Source organism: Dromiciops gliroides, chromosome 3 (assembly GCF_019393635.1).
Source record: "Dromiciops gliroides isolate mDroGli1 chromosome 3, mDroGli1.pri, whole genome shotgun sequence".
Lineage (NCBI taxonomy): Eukaryota > Metazoa > Chordata > Mammalia > Microbiotheria > Microbiotheriidae > Dromiciops > Dromiciops gliroides.
The window spans coordinates 657,424,136-657,439,210 of NC_057863.1; the positions used below are offsets into that span (position 1 = coordinate 657,424,136).

The window sequence follows — 15,075 nt, forward strand, 5'->3', positions numbered from 1 at the left end:
GAGGGACATTGATGGACAGGGAGAAAAACGGACTGTAGAGAGAGCTGCTCCAATGGAAGGCTCCGGGAACAAAACCGACAGGTCTCTAGTGAGAGTCACATCAAGGAGACAGAGCCGGCTTTGGGAAGGGGAGGGCGTGGCCCAGGAGGCCTCTTCTCCCTGACCACCCGCACCACGCCACAACTCAGGGCCCAGATGAATCGAGGCCGCTGCCCAGTAGTAATATGACCACCAAGTGGACCCTCCGGGCGCTACGAGGTCCCAAGAGCTTGCAAGGGTCAGAAATGGGAAGATGTAGAAGGTGAAAAAGGGGTTAACAGAAAAATCTAAGACCTAAGCTCTAATTCAGATATGAGCCCTAAAAGAGATTTAGACGGGGCAGCTAAGTGGTGTAGTGGCTAGAGCACCGACCCTGGAGTCAGGAGGACCTGAGTTCAAATCTGGCTTCAGACACTTAACACTTACTAGCTGTGTGACCCTGGGCAAGTCACTTAACCCCAATGGCCTCACCAACAATACAATGAAATAATAAAATAAAAACAAAATAAAGGAGATTCAGGGGGCAGCTAGGTGGCACAGTGGATAAAGCACTGGCCCTGGAATCAGGAGGACCTCAGTTCAAATCTGACCTCAGACACTTGACACTAGCTGTGTGACCCTGGGCAAGTCACTTAACCCTCATTGCCCTGCAAAAAAAAAAAAGAGAGAGAGAGAGAGAGATTCAGACTCCAGATAATGGATAACTTAAGATTTGGGAAACAAATCAGGGCCTGGGTTCTTGTTACGCACATTAATCAGTACCCATAACAAGAACAGAAAGAGGCAGGTCATATGATACACAATGATTACACTGACAGGGTATAGGAAATTCTACTGATAAATGAAGGTATTTTGAAACCAGACATGGGAATCAAAAAGAGACTTGCACAAGAAAAAGGCCAAATTTGTCCCCAGATTCCCTTAGGCCGAGTAAAACCCCCAAAACACACCTCCACAGAAAAAAGGTACCTGCCTTGGGGGTTGGCTTAGGACCCCAGGAACTCCAAATTAGGATAAGCCCTCCTCAGTACCTCCCTAAGGTAGAGATTATTGTAACGAGACTGAATCAATTTATCCATTCTATAAATATAACTATCTTTTCTTTTCCTACTGGAGAGATACCTTTCCACTTTTCTGCTTCTCTCCCTGTGGTCACTAACAGTATTTCAATAAAACTTGGGAAACTGAGTCACTGAGTCTTGTAATTCTTTTGGGATGACTCACGATCAATTTGACTCTAATTCCATCCCACATCACATGAAGCCCCAGAAAAGAGAGAGGCAAAGAACTCTTGGGTTTCCAGGCATGGGGCTCAACACCATTTAAAGAGCCTTGTCTACCCCCTTCTCAGCTCTGTCCCTTTAAGAGCAAGACCGGTCGCCAGGCACCGAGATTCTCAAGGGAAGGATAGTCAGGTGCGTCACCCCCTCCCCAAGGCCCCGCCTGTATCCTTGTCTCCACAGCTCACCTGCCTGCGTCCAGCTTTCTCCGCCCGCTGCTGCTGCTGTTGCTGCTCCTTTGGCCTTGACCCTCAGGTAAGGGACCCGGCACCCCAGGCCCGCCCCAAATAGGAGCCATGGCGTTCAGTCTCCCCCCACCCCATCCCATCCCACCCCACCCCACCGCAGCCCATTCAAAACTCCCCTTCCAGGGATCCACTGGTCCTGGCTCTCTTCTCCCCCACCTCCTTCTCACAAGGGATCCAGGAATCCCCACCAAGTAACCGAGGCGTCCTAGTGCCTCAGGATCCCCTCAGCACCCCTCCCGAGCCCAGGCTGGACGCAACTGTCCCAAAATGAAGTACCCAACAATGTAGACCCTTGTCTGCTCCTCGTAAAAGGACCCTGGGATCACAGAGGGATCCCTAAGGGATCTGAGAGGTCGTCTCCGACACTGATTTTAGAGGTGAGAAAAGTGACTCCCTGAGAGGTGGAAGTGACCAAGGTCACACAAGTAGGAAATAAGTGGACCGAGCCAGCAATTTGAACCCACATCCTCGGATTCCAAATGGCGCTCTCTCCACCCCGTTCCCAATCCAGGCCACCCCACCCCGACGAAGGCGTTTGGAAGCCCAGTGCCCCCCGCCTTCTAGTTACACAGGCTTCCCCTCCCCCCAGCCTCCGCCCCTCGGGGACCCCGCGTCTTCTTCCTTAGAGGGTATCCGAGCAACTTCGAGTGTAAACAAGCGAAAAACGCTGTGTCCCTCGGGGTATGGGGGCAATAGGGGAGGGGCGTTGCCCATCAGCTCCCTGCTTTCGCTCTAAGGACCCTGATCAGGGTCAAGGACGGGGAAACTAGGAGACATCTCCCATCCCTCTTGCCGCGCCAGATCTCCCCCTTTGGGGACCCGCGCGACTCGGGGAAGGAGGCAGACTACGACTCCCATGATGCTCGGCACTCCAGTCTCTCCAGGTTGCGAGCTCTGGCGCCCGGGAGCCCATTGGGACTTGTAGTTCAGCCTCACCCTTCCCTCCTGGATAAAGTGCTGGTCCCCCGCTGAGGGGCACGGGGGGGGGGGGAGGGGCGCAGAAGGGGGGAATGGGAACCTGAGGACCAATGGGAGCACAAGGGGTGGGAACAGGGGCTCGGGTGTGGCTCCAGCTCCAGGAGTTCACCAATTTTCCCCCGCGTAGGTGAGGCTCAGTTTGTGCGCCATGAGATCGCTGTGGTTCTTCTTCGTCTTCCTTCTCCTCCATCTGCAGCTCCCAAGGCTCGGAGTCAGCCCCTTCAGCTCCGCCGCCTCCGGAAGCTTCGAAGCCGTACAACGTGGAGAGCGGGGTTGTCTCCCCTCCAGAGACCCCGGCCCCGAATCCCCAGCAGTCAGAATCGCTAGAAGTTTCCCACTCTCTCCCCCCTCAAACTTCCCAGCCCGAATCCTACAAAAGCCCAAGCCCTGCTACTCCCGGGACCGTACAGCCAGAATCCCTGAGGGTCTCTGATTCCTCTCTGCCAGTAACTTCCCAGTCAGAATCTGCTGAAATCGAGAGCCCGAGACCTCCTGACATTATACAGCCAGAGCCCCGCACTTCGGACTCTTCAGCTGTACACCCAGGGTCCCATGTCAGCCCCAGTCCGGACCTCTCCGAGACCCCCCCCTCTGAATCCCGAGAGGCCCCCAACCTTCCTCTGAAAACTCCCTCCCCAGAACCTCCCAGTGCCCCGCAGTATGAAGCCTCCGAGACGTTCCGCCCAGCTCCTGGGACCCCCGGCTCTGACCTCCAAGGACCTGTGCAATCAGAGTCTTCTTCGACCCTTAGCCCTGACCCTCCAGAGGTGCCCCGCCTAGAATCCTCCCCCGTTCTTCAGTCTGAGGCCCCAGAAACACCCCATCCAGAATCCCACACCACCCCCAACCCTGCCTCTCCTAAAGTGGCCAATATGCAATCTTCTGCCACCCAGAGAGCCCGACTCCCGGAAATCCCTAACTTAGAATCTTCCATGACTGGGTCCCCAGATACTTCCCACCAAGGACTCCGTCAATCAGATCCCCAACCCTCGAAAGACCCTCAGAACCCACTCCCTGTAGCCGCCAGGCTCTGGAGCCCCCCACCTCCCCCTGGGCCTCCCGCTCCGGCCAGGCCTCTGCAACGGCGACATGGGGGCGACACTGTGAACACCATCATCGTAGTGGAGAGAGTACAGGAGACAGGTGAGCGGGCCTGGGAGTAGGGAGGGATGGGAGATGTCTCCTGGTTTCCCTGTCCTCGACCCTGAGTGAGGTGAATATCTAGGCCAGCTTAGAACCAGGCGCTGGGGACTGAGAGACAAGACACCTGGGATGCCTTAGGGGCCAAGGGTGGGAGAGGGGACACCTGGGCTCACTAGCGGCTCCAGGCCCGTGGCCACGAAGGATTCGCTGGCTGAGCCTCTCTCCCAACCCGGGCTCCGTGCAGGTGTGACCCTGGTGGGCAGGCCTCGCGGCGCGGGAGGCGGGGCTCTGTGCCTCTTCCTGGCCGGGGCTGGGCTCCTGGTCGGAGTTTTCCTGCTCCTTTGGTGTCTATACCGCCGGGCTGCATCTTCTAGGCCCTTTGGACACCACCGGCTGCCGGATGACAGCGATGAACCAGGTGAGCGCAAGCCCCGCCTGCTCGTCAAGGGCCCGTCCTACATGCCATTAAGACCCTGCCCTTTCTCCAGGCCCAGCCCACTTTATTTCAGGGACTGGAGGTTTCCTCCCTCCCTCTTCCTTCTCCCCTCCACACAAGCTCCACAGCCAGCTTTCTTCCTCTTCATTTGGAGGAAAAGGGGAAAGGCAGCACCAAGACCGGTAAGGGAGGGGGGACCTGGAGAAGGAAGTGAGGCGACCGCACAAGCGGAACAACGGGGGGGGGGGGGGAGGCTGCAGGAGGTATTTTCTCGTCGTGGAAAGCTAGATTTGGAACCTTAGGCCCTGGGTTCGAGTCCTGAGGATCTTCTGCCGCTCCTCGTTTGGGCACGTCAGACTTCTGTTCCTGACCTGAGTTCTGGGGTCTTCTCTAGCTGTCCATCTATGATTCTGGGTGTGTTTGGAGGCGGAGGGGGGTAACAGTGATAGATAATGTCCTGAGAAGAAAACTGGCTTTGACCTCAGGGGACCCGTGTTCGAGTCCTGGGCTCGGTCATTTCCTTCTCCATGCGACCCTGGGCAAATGACGTGGCTTCCATTCTCTGAGCCTCAGTTTCCCCATCAGTACCATGGGGTGGAGTGGGGGCTGGAACTAGGTGGTTTCGAAAGGCAGCTTACACACGCGTGCGCAAGCAAGCTAGTGGAATTGGGAAGGGACGAGCCGAACTTTTCTACCTCCAATGTCTTCCAAAGCTCTCCACCTGGACGCCCCGAAGGATCCTTACGACCTCCATTTTTACGCCCCGGACGCATGGGTTCCCTCCCACATCGCCACCAAGCAGCCGCCCAGTACGCCCCCTCTGCCTCCCAAGCTGCCCCCGCCCCCGGGTCGGAACTCGTCGCCACCGCACCTGGAGCCGCTCTCCCCTGCTGCTCTGCCCAACAACTTCGTGTGAGCCCGAACCTAGCCGAGAGAGGGGTCCCGAAACCTGGCTGCTGCCCAGCATGCTTTGCGCTTGTAGTCCTAACATGGGGGTGGGGAGGGGGAAGGTCTGAGGTGCTTTGGCTTCCGTTCCTGGGGACCCCACTTAACTAAGAATTAAAAAAAGATCGTCCCTAGAACTGGTCCCGTCTCATCTTTTGAAACCCAACTGGACGACTTGGTCACTGAGGGAACTAAGGGGCGCTGGGAAGGAACTGTCGAAGGAGGCTAGAGGTTCAGATATCTGGGGCCACACCTAGGTCTACATTGACACGACAGTATTTTATTCTGACCAGACCTGGCACACACTCACACACTCACAAACTGGCCCCTCCCCCCTCCCCCCAGTTGGGGTCCTCCGGGACCATAGTCAGCCTTGGGCTAGAAAGGGAAGGGACCCCGGCTGTAGGTCCCTCCTGCCCAGAAGGCCTTAGGCCTTGGAAATATTTTTGGGAGACCACGGCGAAGGCGCTGGGCATGGAGGATGGAGCAGGGGAGGAATAAAGTGCAAGGACTAAGGGAGCCTCAGACCATCTCTGAATGCGGCTGCCAAGGGCCCCCTCGGTTGGAGAGGCGCTGGCTAGTGGGGCAGGGCCGGGAGGAGACTCGGGGCTTAACTCAAAACCACCATGTAGGTGGCTCCGGGGGACCTAGAAACCACAATTAAGAAGCCTGAGAAGTCCCCATTCTGGTTTTTGTTTGTAGAGAAACTTTGAAACCACAACTGATAAAGCCATGAGAGTTTTTCTATGAGGGCCTGGAGCTGGGAGGGGGGGTTGTAGTTTCAAAATCTCCTCTGACCATTGAAAGGGGGGGCTTTAAAACTGGCATCTGGTTAGTGCTGTAGCAGAAGTGAGCCCTAGAAATAGCTGGGGAAAGTGGGGCGTTGCTAGAAGGGAGCTTGAAACCGTTGCTCTCTGACAGAAACGCTGGTGAGAATCAATCCCTGGAACGGATTGGGAGGGAGGGGAGGAGGAATGGGCGGAGCTTCAGCCCAACCTCTCCTGTGATTGGCAACATTCAACTGGGCAAGGAGGAAGCGGGGAACTTGAATCTCCTGGAGGAGGGATTTTGAAAACTCACAAGGAAGGCCCCTGATTCCAAGTTTGGGCTGAAATCTCTCTGAAGATTGGGATGCCGGGAGTGTCCTCTCTGGAGTGTTTAGGGGAAACGGTCTTGAAACACCTGGGAAACTGAGAGAGGCTTTCGAGTGTCCCCTGGGAAGGACTAGCCTTGAAACCAACTGTTAAGACCGTTAGCATCAGTGGACTGAGAAGGAAAGGATATGAGAGGGAATCTTATTACCGGGGCTGTGGGAGGCTCAGAAACCCACTAAGGCAAAGGGGAAGGGGGGTGCCTAGAGACCCAGAAGGCCTTTTGGGGGTCCTGGAAACTGCCAATCTGCAGCCCTGCAGAAACATCGAAGTGGGATTTGGGGGTAACTGGGTGACCTGAAACCACTGGGAATGGAGTCTGCGTTGGGATGGGGCGTCAGTAGTCCCTTGGGGTTGGGGGCCAGGCGGGCGGGGCAGGACTTCTGCCGGTGGCCCCGTAGGAGGGCGGAGGCCCAGGACCCAGCGCCGGGCCCGGTCCAGGGGGTGCTCCTGGTGGAGCCGGCTCCCCAGAGGCAGCAGCATAGAAGGCAGGTTCGTCTGGACCGTCGCTCTCATCACTACTGCCTGCTAGCTGATCATGCTGGACAAGGCCCGACTTCTCCTCGCTCAGCTCCTCGGGCTCCGCCCACGGCTGCTTCTCCCCAGAGGCGAAGATGCCATAGAACAAGACTCCCCCATAGTGCACAAGGGAAGCGATGAGGAATACGTACTGCCACTCCTCCCGGGTCTGCCGCCCGGGACGCAGGCGGGGAGGAAGGTACAAAGAGGGAGCGGGGGACGGGGAGAGGGAGAGATATAGGGTGGGACGAGACGGTGGAGAGACGGGGATGGGGAAGAGATTTAGGGGAAGACCGGAGGGAAGAGGGAGGAACGGAGAGACAGAGAGACCCAGAAGAGAGGGAAAGATGGGAAGAGACAAAGACGGGCAAAAGCAGGAGGGAGAGGGAGGGATATGGGAAGAGACAGAATCGGGCAGACCCAGGTGGGAGGAGGGAAATGGGGGGGGGGAAGATAGGGGAAGAGAGAGATGGAGAGACAGAGATGGAGAAGAAGCAGATATCAGCAAAGACTCGGGAGAGGGGAAGAGACAGGTAGAAGCGCAGGAGAGAGAGAGAGAGAGAGAGAGAGAGAGAGAGAGAACAGGAGACGGGGAGAAACAGAGGGATTCCGAGTAAGAACACAGGGAAACAGAAAGTGGGAAAAGAAAGAGCCAGTGAGATTCCAGGTGAAACAGGTAGTTAGACTCTGAGAACCAAGGAGAACCAGAGGCAGATGTGGGGAAGCGGGGAGGGGGGAGCGGGCCCTCACCTTGTGCTTGGTCATGGCCCCCACGATGATGGGACACACCATACCGCTGAGGGTGCCCACGCCGTTGGAGATGCCCATGAGGATGCTGGCATAGCGCGGGGCGATGTCCAAGTGGTTCACGTTGAAGCCTGGGGGCGGCCAGAGCGTCCTGAGTCGCTCCCTGCCCAGCTTGAGAAGGGGCTGTGCCCAATCCCCTCCCCCAGACCTAGCCCGGTCTCAGGCCTCACCTGAGATGGCGAAGCCGCTGAAGCCCACCGCCAAGACCAAGAAGGAAATAGCTACACCCTTGGAGTGGGAGTAGCCGACGACCAAGAGCAACGTAGCCTCCATGCCGAAGCCTGCGAGGACCCAGGAGTCCTGGCTGCCCCCTCGGGGACCCAGGCGTGTCCACCGCAGCCCCGCCCCCTCGGGGACCCAGGCGTGTCCACCGCAGCCCTACCCCCTCGGGGACCCAGTTGTCCCCTGTCATAACACAAGAGGCGCCTTTCCCAAATTTTGCCTCCCCCAGCCCAGGTATCCTGGCTCCCGCTCCAAGCCCCCTCCGCTGGCCCAGACTGCTTCTCACCCCCGCAATTCATCATCTTTCGAACATTGGTGGTGGACATGATGTGGCGGCTTCTCAGGAAGTCTGCGATCTGGCCCCCGATGGGGACGACTATAGTCATGACGAGGTGTGGGAGCGCGGACACTAGTCCCACCTGTGAAGTGGGGAGAGGAGGAAGGGAGGAGGACCGGGAACCCGTCCGGCCGATTTTCAGGCTCCGCCCCTTCCCTGCACTGGTCCCGCACTGCCTCCAGAACCTCCCCTCCCCCTCAGGTAGTTTGGCTGCTCCCCGCTCTACTCTTCCCTTCCCGCACTTGGCATTCCCTGCTCGGCTCCGAGCCGGGTCCGAGATAAGGTCTCTTCTTCACCTTCGGCTCCTGCCCAATCGGTGACAACCAGGGACTAGCAGGAGAGGAAGTTGGGGACCCACCTTGCTGATCTCAAATCCGAAGACCTCCTCAAAATAGGCGGGCTGAGAGATCAGCAGCAAGTAGAAGGTCCAGCTCCGGCAGAAGTTGGCCACGATGATGGCGTAGACTGGCATGGACGTGAAGAAGCGACGCCACGGTGTGCTGAATTTCTGCCGGGAGAGGGAGGGGCATTGAAGGCAGAGTGGACACGGAGGCCTGCCTAGGGACGCTCCCGCCCCCCGCTCTTGTTTCTGAGATTTCAGGGGTCCTTCTTTCCCCTACCCCCGCCCTGCTCCTGGAAGCCTAGGCATCTTCCCCCTCCCCTTCCTCGCTCCGAGTGCAGTCCCCCGAGAACTCGAGTCTTTCCACCCTCCCCTCGAACACTAGGCAACCCCCGCGCCCGGGGGTCGCAGGCGTCCTCTCTTTCCCTCCAAGGCCTGCCCTGGGTCTCCGAGTCCCCGGGCACCCCAGACTGACCGCGAGCGGGTTCATGAGGCGGGCGCTCTCGCCGATCGCGTCCTCAATGTACTTGCGCTCCTCCTCTGAGATGCTTGGGTGCTGGGCTGGAGATTCGTAGGACACCAGGAGCCAGAAGAGGTACCAGAAGATCCCGAAGCTTCCTGGGGGCCGAGGGTGAGAGGACCAGGTGACGCAGGGAGCGCTGAGTCCCCCCCTCAGGGTTCCCCCAGAGTGGCTCTCCGGCTCCCCACTCACCATAGACATAGAACACGGAGCTCCAACCCGAATACTGGACGAGGACTCCGGCGAGGGGCATGGCGACCACCGCCCCAGCGTAAGAGCCTGCGGGACAGAGCCGGGGGCTAGGAAGTCAGTTGGAAAGCCAGTGCCTGTCCCGCCCCTACGGGGACACAGGGATACCCTTCCCCGAGTCCTTTCCTCTCAAAGACCCCCAGCCCTTTGGGATCTAGGTACCCAAGTCGGAGCCCCTACCAGAAACCCAAATGCCCTTCCGCCAGCCCCCTCGCCTCCCCTCACCCAGCACTCACCGCAAAAGGCGGTGGTCGCCAGGCGGCTGCGCTCCAGGGGTGGGGCCCACTTACTCCAGATCCCGTGGCAGGCCGGGTACGTGACGCCCTGAGTGGGATTGGGGGGCAGAAGGGGTGGGGTCAGGGATTGGGGTGGAGTTTAGCTTTGAAGCGGCGGTGCTAGAAAGACAGGGCAGAGGGCTCGAAAAATGAAAGAAGCTGGGAGAGTGGGAAGAAGCTGGGAGGGTGGGGCCGAGAAAGGCGGGGAGGGGCTTGCGGAAGTGAGAGGGTTCGCACCTCCACAAGCCCCTGCAGGATTCGCACGAAGATGACGCAGCCGTAATGGACACGGGCAGCGGAGGGGATCAGCATATTGAGGGTAGACGTGGCCACTATGGCGAAGCCGAAGACCCTGTAGGCAGGAGAGGGGCGCGGTGGGCATGAGCCAGGCCACGTCCCCATTAGTTCTTAGCTCCGCCCCAAGACCTATAGTCCCGCCCCCTCCCTGCTGCCACTGCTTTTTCCTCAAGTCCCAGTTCTTTCAGCTCCCCCCCCACCTGTTGGCCGCAAACTTCTGGCAGATGAAGCCCCCGGGAATCTGGGTGACGATGTAGCCCCAGAAGAAGGAACCGTGGATGAGGCCCACGGTCTCAGGGTCCCAGCTGAACTGGGCTTTCTGTACAGGGCAGAGAAGAGACCCCCCGCCCCATCAGCAGGCAGTCAATCAGTGATTGTCCCTGATCGAGTCACCAATCATCCCTTCAGCATTCCGCAGCGCCCGCGATCTACCAGGCTCCTTTCTGGGCGCTGGGGTCTCTGGGTCTCTACGTTAGTCTCAGTCTGTTTCTCGTTCTCGGACCCCGAGACCTTAAGACCCTCTGCCACTCCCCATCTGTCCACAATCCGTCGTTGTACTTTGCTTTGCTTCTCCGAGATACTCGGTGTCTCTGGGTAGCCAGGTCTGTGTCTCCCGACAGTGTTTTCCTCGTCCTAGATTAGCTGTCTCGTCCGTCCGTCCGTCTGTCCTCAGGGAGTGATGTCTCTGTCTACCTGGGTTCCTGGTTCTCACAGCCTCTTACTCTCCATGTCTCTACTTCCCTGGGTCTCTCAGTCTTGGTGTGTCTTCGCATCCTTGTGTCTCTGCGTCTCTCTAGCTGTCTGAGTTTCCTCGGGTCTCTGAGCCTCCCTGTCCCAGCACCTCTGCGTCTCTCAATCTCTAAGCCTCTCTTAGCTGACGAACCCTAAGTGGGGAGGGCCAGTAGGGAACGGGGGCGGGGCGGGGGCTTACCTGCACGGTCACGTGGCCGCCCTTGTGCACCGTACTGTTGTTCACCATGGACACGATGGCCACGCCCAGGTTGCAGCGGATGCCGAAGCTAATACAGAAGCCTAGGCCGCTCATGACAGCGATGACGTAGCGGCGGGGGAGCCCCCAGCACGTGCAGTCCAGCACGGGCCGCTGCCGCCCTGTAGCCCCGCTAGAAGCCACCGGCCGACCATCTGCGCTCAGCTCTAGAGTCTCCGCGCCTTCCTGCCGTTTCTCTAGAAGCCTGAGCCGTGGAAGGCGGAGCTGTTGTCCGGGACTCTCTTCGGGGGACCCGGGCGTGCTGTCCCCCGGCTCTCTCCCCTCCAGGAATCTTCTAAACCCCCTCTCCTTGCGGGAGCCCAGCGTCCCTCCTCCCTCAGCCCTGCCCCGTCAGGGACCCAGGTTTCCCTTCCCTCCCACTCCTCTTTGGGACCCAGGTACTTCGCCCCCCAGCCCCTGCCCTATAAAGGCTCAGGCAGGCATCCTGTGCTGGCCAAGTCTCCTGGTGGACCCACACGTTCGTTCCCCCAGCTTCCTCGGAACCCCTAGAATAGGCCCCAAATACGAGGAGGAAGCGGGGGAAGGGTTGGGGGGGGCGAGTTGGCGGCCCGGCCTCCTAGGTCCCAGCGGCCCCCGCGCTCGCACACTTATTCCCAGAAATGTACTCAGCAGCCCAAGGTGTGAAGGAGGCTGGCGGGAAGGTGTCGCAGGAACAGCTGTTTCTCTGCCGAGGCGGATAAATAAACCTTCCTCCGTCTGAGCTTTGCTCAAAGCTGACCCCCTAATCTGAGCATGTGAGGCTGTGGACCCTCTCCGCAATGCTATTTGCCCCCGGGGACCTTGGTGTCTGAGCCCATGGGAGGGGGTTATCATAGAGACAGATGGGGCGCTCCTGTGAACGGGGGCGGACTGTGAGCCTGGGATGACGATTGTATGAGCTGGCCCGAAGACAGAGACACAGAGACAAGGAGAGAGGAAGAGACAGCCAGAGCAGGGTAGACAACCAGAGGGGGAGGAAGTCGAGGACAGCCCGCAGAGGCAATGGGCAGACATTGCAGGTGTGGATAAGGACACTGGGGCAGGAGCCAGAGCCAGAAACGCAAGACAGAGATGGAACGGGAGGAGGGATAGAAGTCGAGCCAGGAGAGGAGCTGAGAACAGATGGAGCCCGAGAGAGACGGGGGAGGAAGAGAGAGCTAAAGAGACACAGAGAAAGAGGGAACGGCCAGACCGGCTGGGGTGGGGGAGAGAACACGGGCACAGACCCAGGCCCCCTACGGGGGAGGGACGCGCAGAGCAGGCCTCCTCAGAGAAGGGGGCAGAGACAGAAGAAACAGAGGTGCGGAGCGCGTGAGCCGCAGAGACTCAAGGGAAGACCGAGTTAGAGGGAAAGAAGAGAGACACGAGGAGAGATAGATAGGAGAGAGACAAAGGGGGCAAAGGGAGGAGCAGGCCGACTGAGGAGAAGACGGACCGAGAGAGGCAAAGGCAGAGGAGAAAAGGGGCAGAATTTCAGAGCAAAAAGTCGGAGACCAGAGATATTGATGGGTATGGGGGCAGAGACAGAAGGGAACAAAGAGAAGGGGAGATTGGGAGAGACACCCCCCAAAGGAGATGGCAAAAACCACCGAAGGGTCCAGATAGCCCCAGCACCTCCCCAGGGGCCCCTGCGTGGCCTCCACTATCACCGGGTGACCTTGGAAGGCTCCTAGTCCTTTCTGGGCCTCAGTTTCCTTCTCTACACAGTAGGAGCAAGAAACAATTCTCTCACTAGGGTTGCTCCATCTCCAGCCTCTCAGTGGGCCCCTACCAACTGCCCGGTGGAGCACAAAGGGTCAGGGAAATGTCCAAGGTCACCCACCAGGGGCAGCGGGAACCTAGGCCTCCTAGCTCCAAGCCTAAAGGCTTCAGTCCCAACTTATTGTCGAGTGTCGGGTTCCGGCTGCGGTGGCTCATTGATCGTCCACCGCCGGCGGCCGGGGTGGGGGCGTGGGGGGGGGGCTGCGGCTCCTCTCAGCTTCTCTCGGTGTCACGTTTCAGCCCCAGCTCATCCTGAGAGATATTCCTCTCTCTGAGATCTGCTTCTCTTCTGCCTCCCTCACTCACACACTGCCCTCCAGGCTCTCCCCGAGAGTCAAACTACCCTCTGTTCTTTCTGAGGGTCTCATCCTTGGGAAGTGGGGGGTAAGGTCAGCTGTCTGGATATCCCTGGTCCCTCCTGCCACAGCCTCACCACTCAAATACCAGAGGTGGGCAAAAGCTGAGCCGATGACCCACCACACACATCTAGATGGGGACGGGGAGAACTCAGAGGAAAGAGACAGGAATTAAGGCATGTAGAGGAGAGAGATGAGCCAGAGATGGAGAGGCTGAGATGAAGAAGACACAGAGAGATTGACACCCAGGGAGACCAACACTGAAAAACACTCAGAGACAGAGAACACCTAGATCTGGGGAGACTGAGAGACCGAGTGACCAGAGTCAGGGACAAGGGAAGGAAGACCTTGGGGAAGGGGCGTTATTTAGGATGTTCCCTGGCCCTCCTGGGGCTCTGCGGGAGGGTGGGGGCTGCATCTCTCCATCTTCTCCTTCACACTGGAATATTTTGAGCTAAGTGTGAAAGCAGGTGAGAAGGAAAGGAGGGGCAGGGATGTGGGTGTCAGGTGGGGGAAGGTCAAGGTCACAACAGCCTCCCCATCACTTTGATCCAGTCCTGGCTAGAGGGACAGAGTCCAGACTCCAACCTGGAGGACCAGTGGAATCCCTGGTCAGCCCTAGCCTCTCCAAGGGGAAGTGTTCCTTAGAAGTATCCGAAGCTCCTAGACTCGGTCCTCTCACAGCTCCCACCGCCCCAGGAGCCTAGGCCTCAGGCTGGGGCCTCAGCCCCCCTTCAAGGACACACGGATCCTCCCCCCCCCCTTGGCAATCCGCTTTAGCTTTGGATTAAAGGGAGGGGCCGAGGGGGATAGAGACGCACACAGAGACATACAGAGCGGTCTGTGCCAGGGAGACAGGGTGAGAGAGGGAGAAAGGAGGAACCCCGAGAGGTGAGAACATGCAGGAGATGAGAGAGGCAGCGGCAGGAAGGGAGGCCCCCAGCTCAAGAGAGAGACATAGAGAGATGGGGAAAAGAGACACAGAAGGATATGGAAGAGACAGGGAGGGAAAGACTGAAATGGGAAACGGAGCAAGAGAAAGGGGAGCTGGGGACGGAGATGGAGGTGGAGGGGAAGAGGGATGCAGAGACGGAGACAGAGTGCGAGATACGCAGAGGCGAGAGCCCCAGTGAGCGCGCTGTCCAGGGGTCCCGGGCGGTCCCACTACCGGGCGCTCACTCACCGGTGCAGGCGGCCCAGGGCGCGGCCCGCCAGCTTCCGAAACTCGTCTTGCCGGAACTCCATGGCTCCGGCTCCCCTGGCTCGGTCCGGCCCGGCCCGGCCCGGCCCGGCCCAGCCCCGGCCCACGCTGCCCCCGCCCGGCTCCTGCTCGGGCTCCGGCTCCGGCTCCGCTGCCGGGGGATGTGGACGCCCCTGCCCGAGCCCCAGCGGCAGGGAGGGAGAGAGGCGGGGCTGCCCAAGACTCCTCCCCCGCCCGCCCGCGCTGCCACCAGTCGCTGAGTGAGCGGAGGCCGGGCCCCGCCCTATAAGGGACCCCGGAGTTGGGTGCTGCCTTGAAAGACGCCCCTCCTCTGAGGTACCCAGCCCATGAGGGACCCTAGCCTAGTCCAATTCCCTGGGGATCCCAGCATCCCAGGCTCCTACCTTCTAAGTCAGTCCCCACCCCCCACCCCCCGCCATTTGAGACCCCTCCTCCTGGACTGTAGTAGAATTCCCCCCGTCTCACCCTCTGAGACCCGGGCTTCTGAGACACAAACTCCTCCCCCCACGATGGGCATTTGAGGGACCTTCGGCTGCTAAGGACCCTCCGTCCAATCCCTAGACCCAGCCATCTGAGAGAACCCAGTATGCGGTCCGAGAGACCCCAGCTTCTGAGACTTCGCCGCTAACCCTCTGAAGGCCCTTCAGAGACCGAGAGCACGCCATTACCCTCTGAGGGAGCCAGGAATAGTGAATTCCTCCCCGAGAGACCCCCACCCTCGGAGGAACCGCCAGCATTTCCAATCCCAAATCCCCCTCAGAAGGTGCCCCAGCACCTGATATCCCAGTCCTTCTTTTGAGCGTCTGAGACACCTCCACCCCCCACTCAGACGTATTCCCTGTAGACCTAGATGAGGTCCCAGACTTTTGAAGAACCCCCTGCCCAGGAAGGGTCGAGGTCTGTTAAACCCTAGCCCCAGCCCTCGAAAGGAGTCCGGAGTCCCTGTCCCTCTTGAAGGAGGG

At 59.1% G+C, this 15,075-nt stretch overlaps 2 protein-coding genes across 2 annotated transcripts; one reads left to right on the top strand and one right to left on the bottom strand.

Annotated features, from left to right (window-relative positions):
* The first annotated feature begins 2,693 nt into the window (after positions 1-2,693).
* Positions 2,694-5,205, top strand: GFY (golgi associated olfactory signaling regulator). Its single transcript, XM_043995145.1, is given in 4 exon segments — positions 2,694-2,738; positions 2,740-3,688; positions 3,933-4,106; positions 4,838-5,205. Coding segments are annotated over 4 exon segments (1,371 nt in total). The 3' UTR covers positions 5,041-5,205.
* A 122-nt stretch (positions 5,206-5,327) lies between these two features.
* SLC17A7 (solute carrier family 17 member 7) lies at positions 5,328-14,268 on the bottom strand. Its single transcript, XM_043995144.1, has 12 exons — positions 14,075-14,268; positions 10,718-10,979; positions 9,987-10,105; positions 9,727-9,841; positions 9,451-9,538; positions 9,158-9,244; positions 8,921-9,063; positions 8,464-8,613; positions 8,055-8,187; positions 7,717-7,827; positions 7,490-7,617; positions 5,328-6,908 (listed from the first exon to the last, which is right to left on the bottom strand). The coding sequence occupies exons 1-12, from the start codon at positions 14,134-14,136 to the stop codon at positions 6,558-6,560; spliced, it is 1,749 nt and encodes a 582-aa protein (XP_043851079.1). The 5' UTR covers positions 14,137-14,268; the 3' UTR covers positions 5,328-6,557.
* Between the last annotated feature and the right edge of the window lie 807 nt (positions 14,269-15,075).

Excerpts from the sequence above, each read along its gene's own strand:
- SLC17A7 (XM_043995144.1), bottom strand. The coding sequence starts at position 14,136 with ATGGAGTTCCGGCAAGACGAGTTTCGGAAGCTGGCGGGCCGCGCCCTG. Across the intron at positions 8,614-8,920 it reads GCCTCATGAACCCGCTCGCG|AAATTCAGCACACCGTGGCG; the intron begins GTCAGTCTGGGG and ends CTCTCCCGGCAG. Across the intron at positions 8,188-8,463 it reads TCGGATTTGAGATCAGCAAG|GTGGGACTAGTGTCCGCGCT; the intron begins GTGGGTCCCCAA and ends CCCACTTCACAG.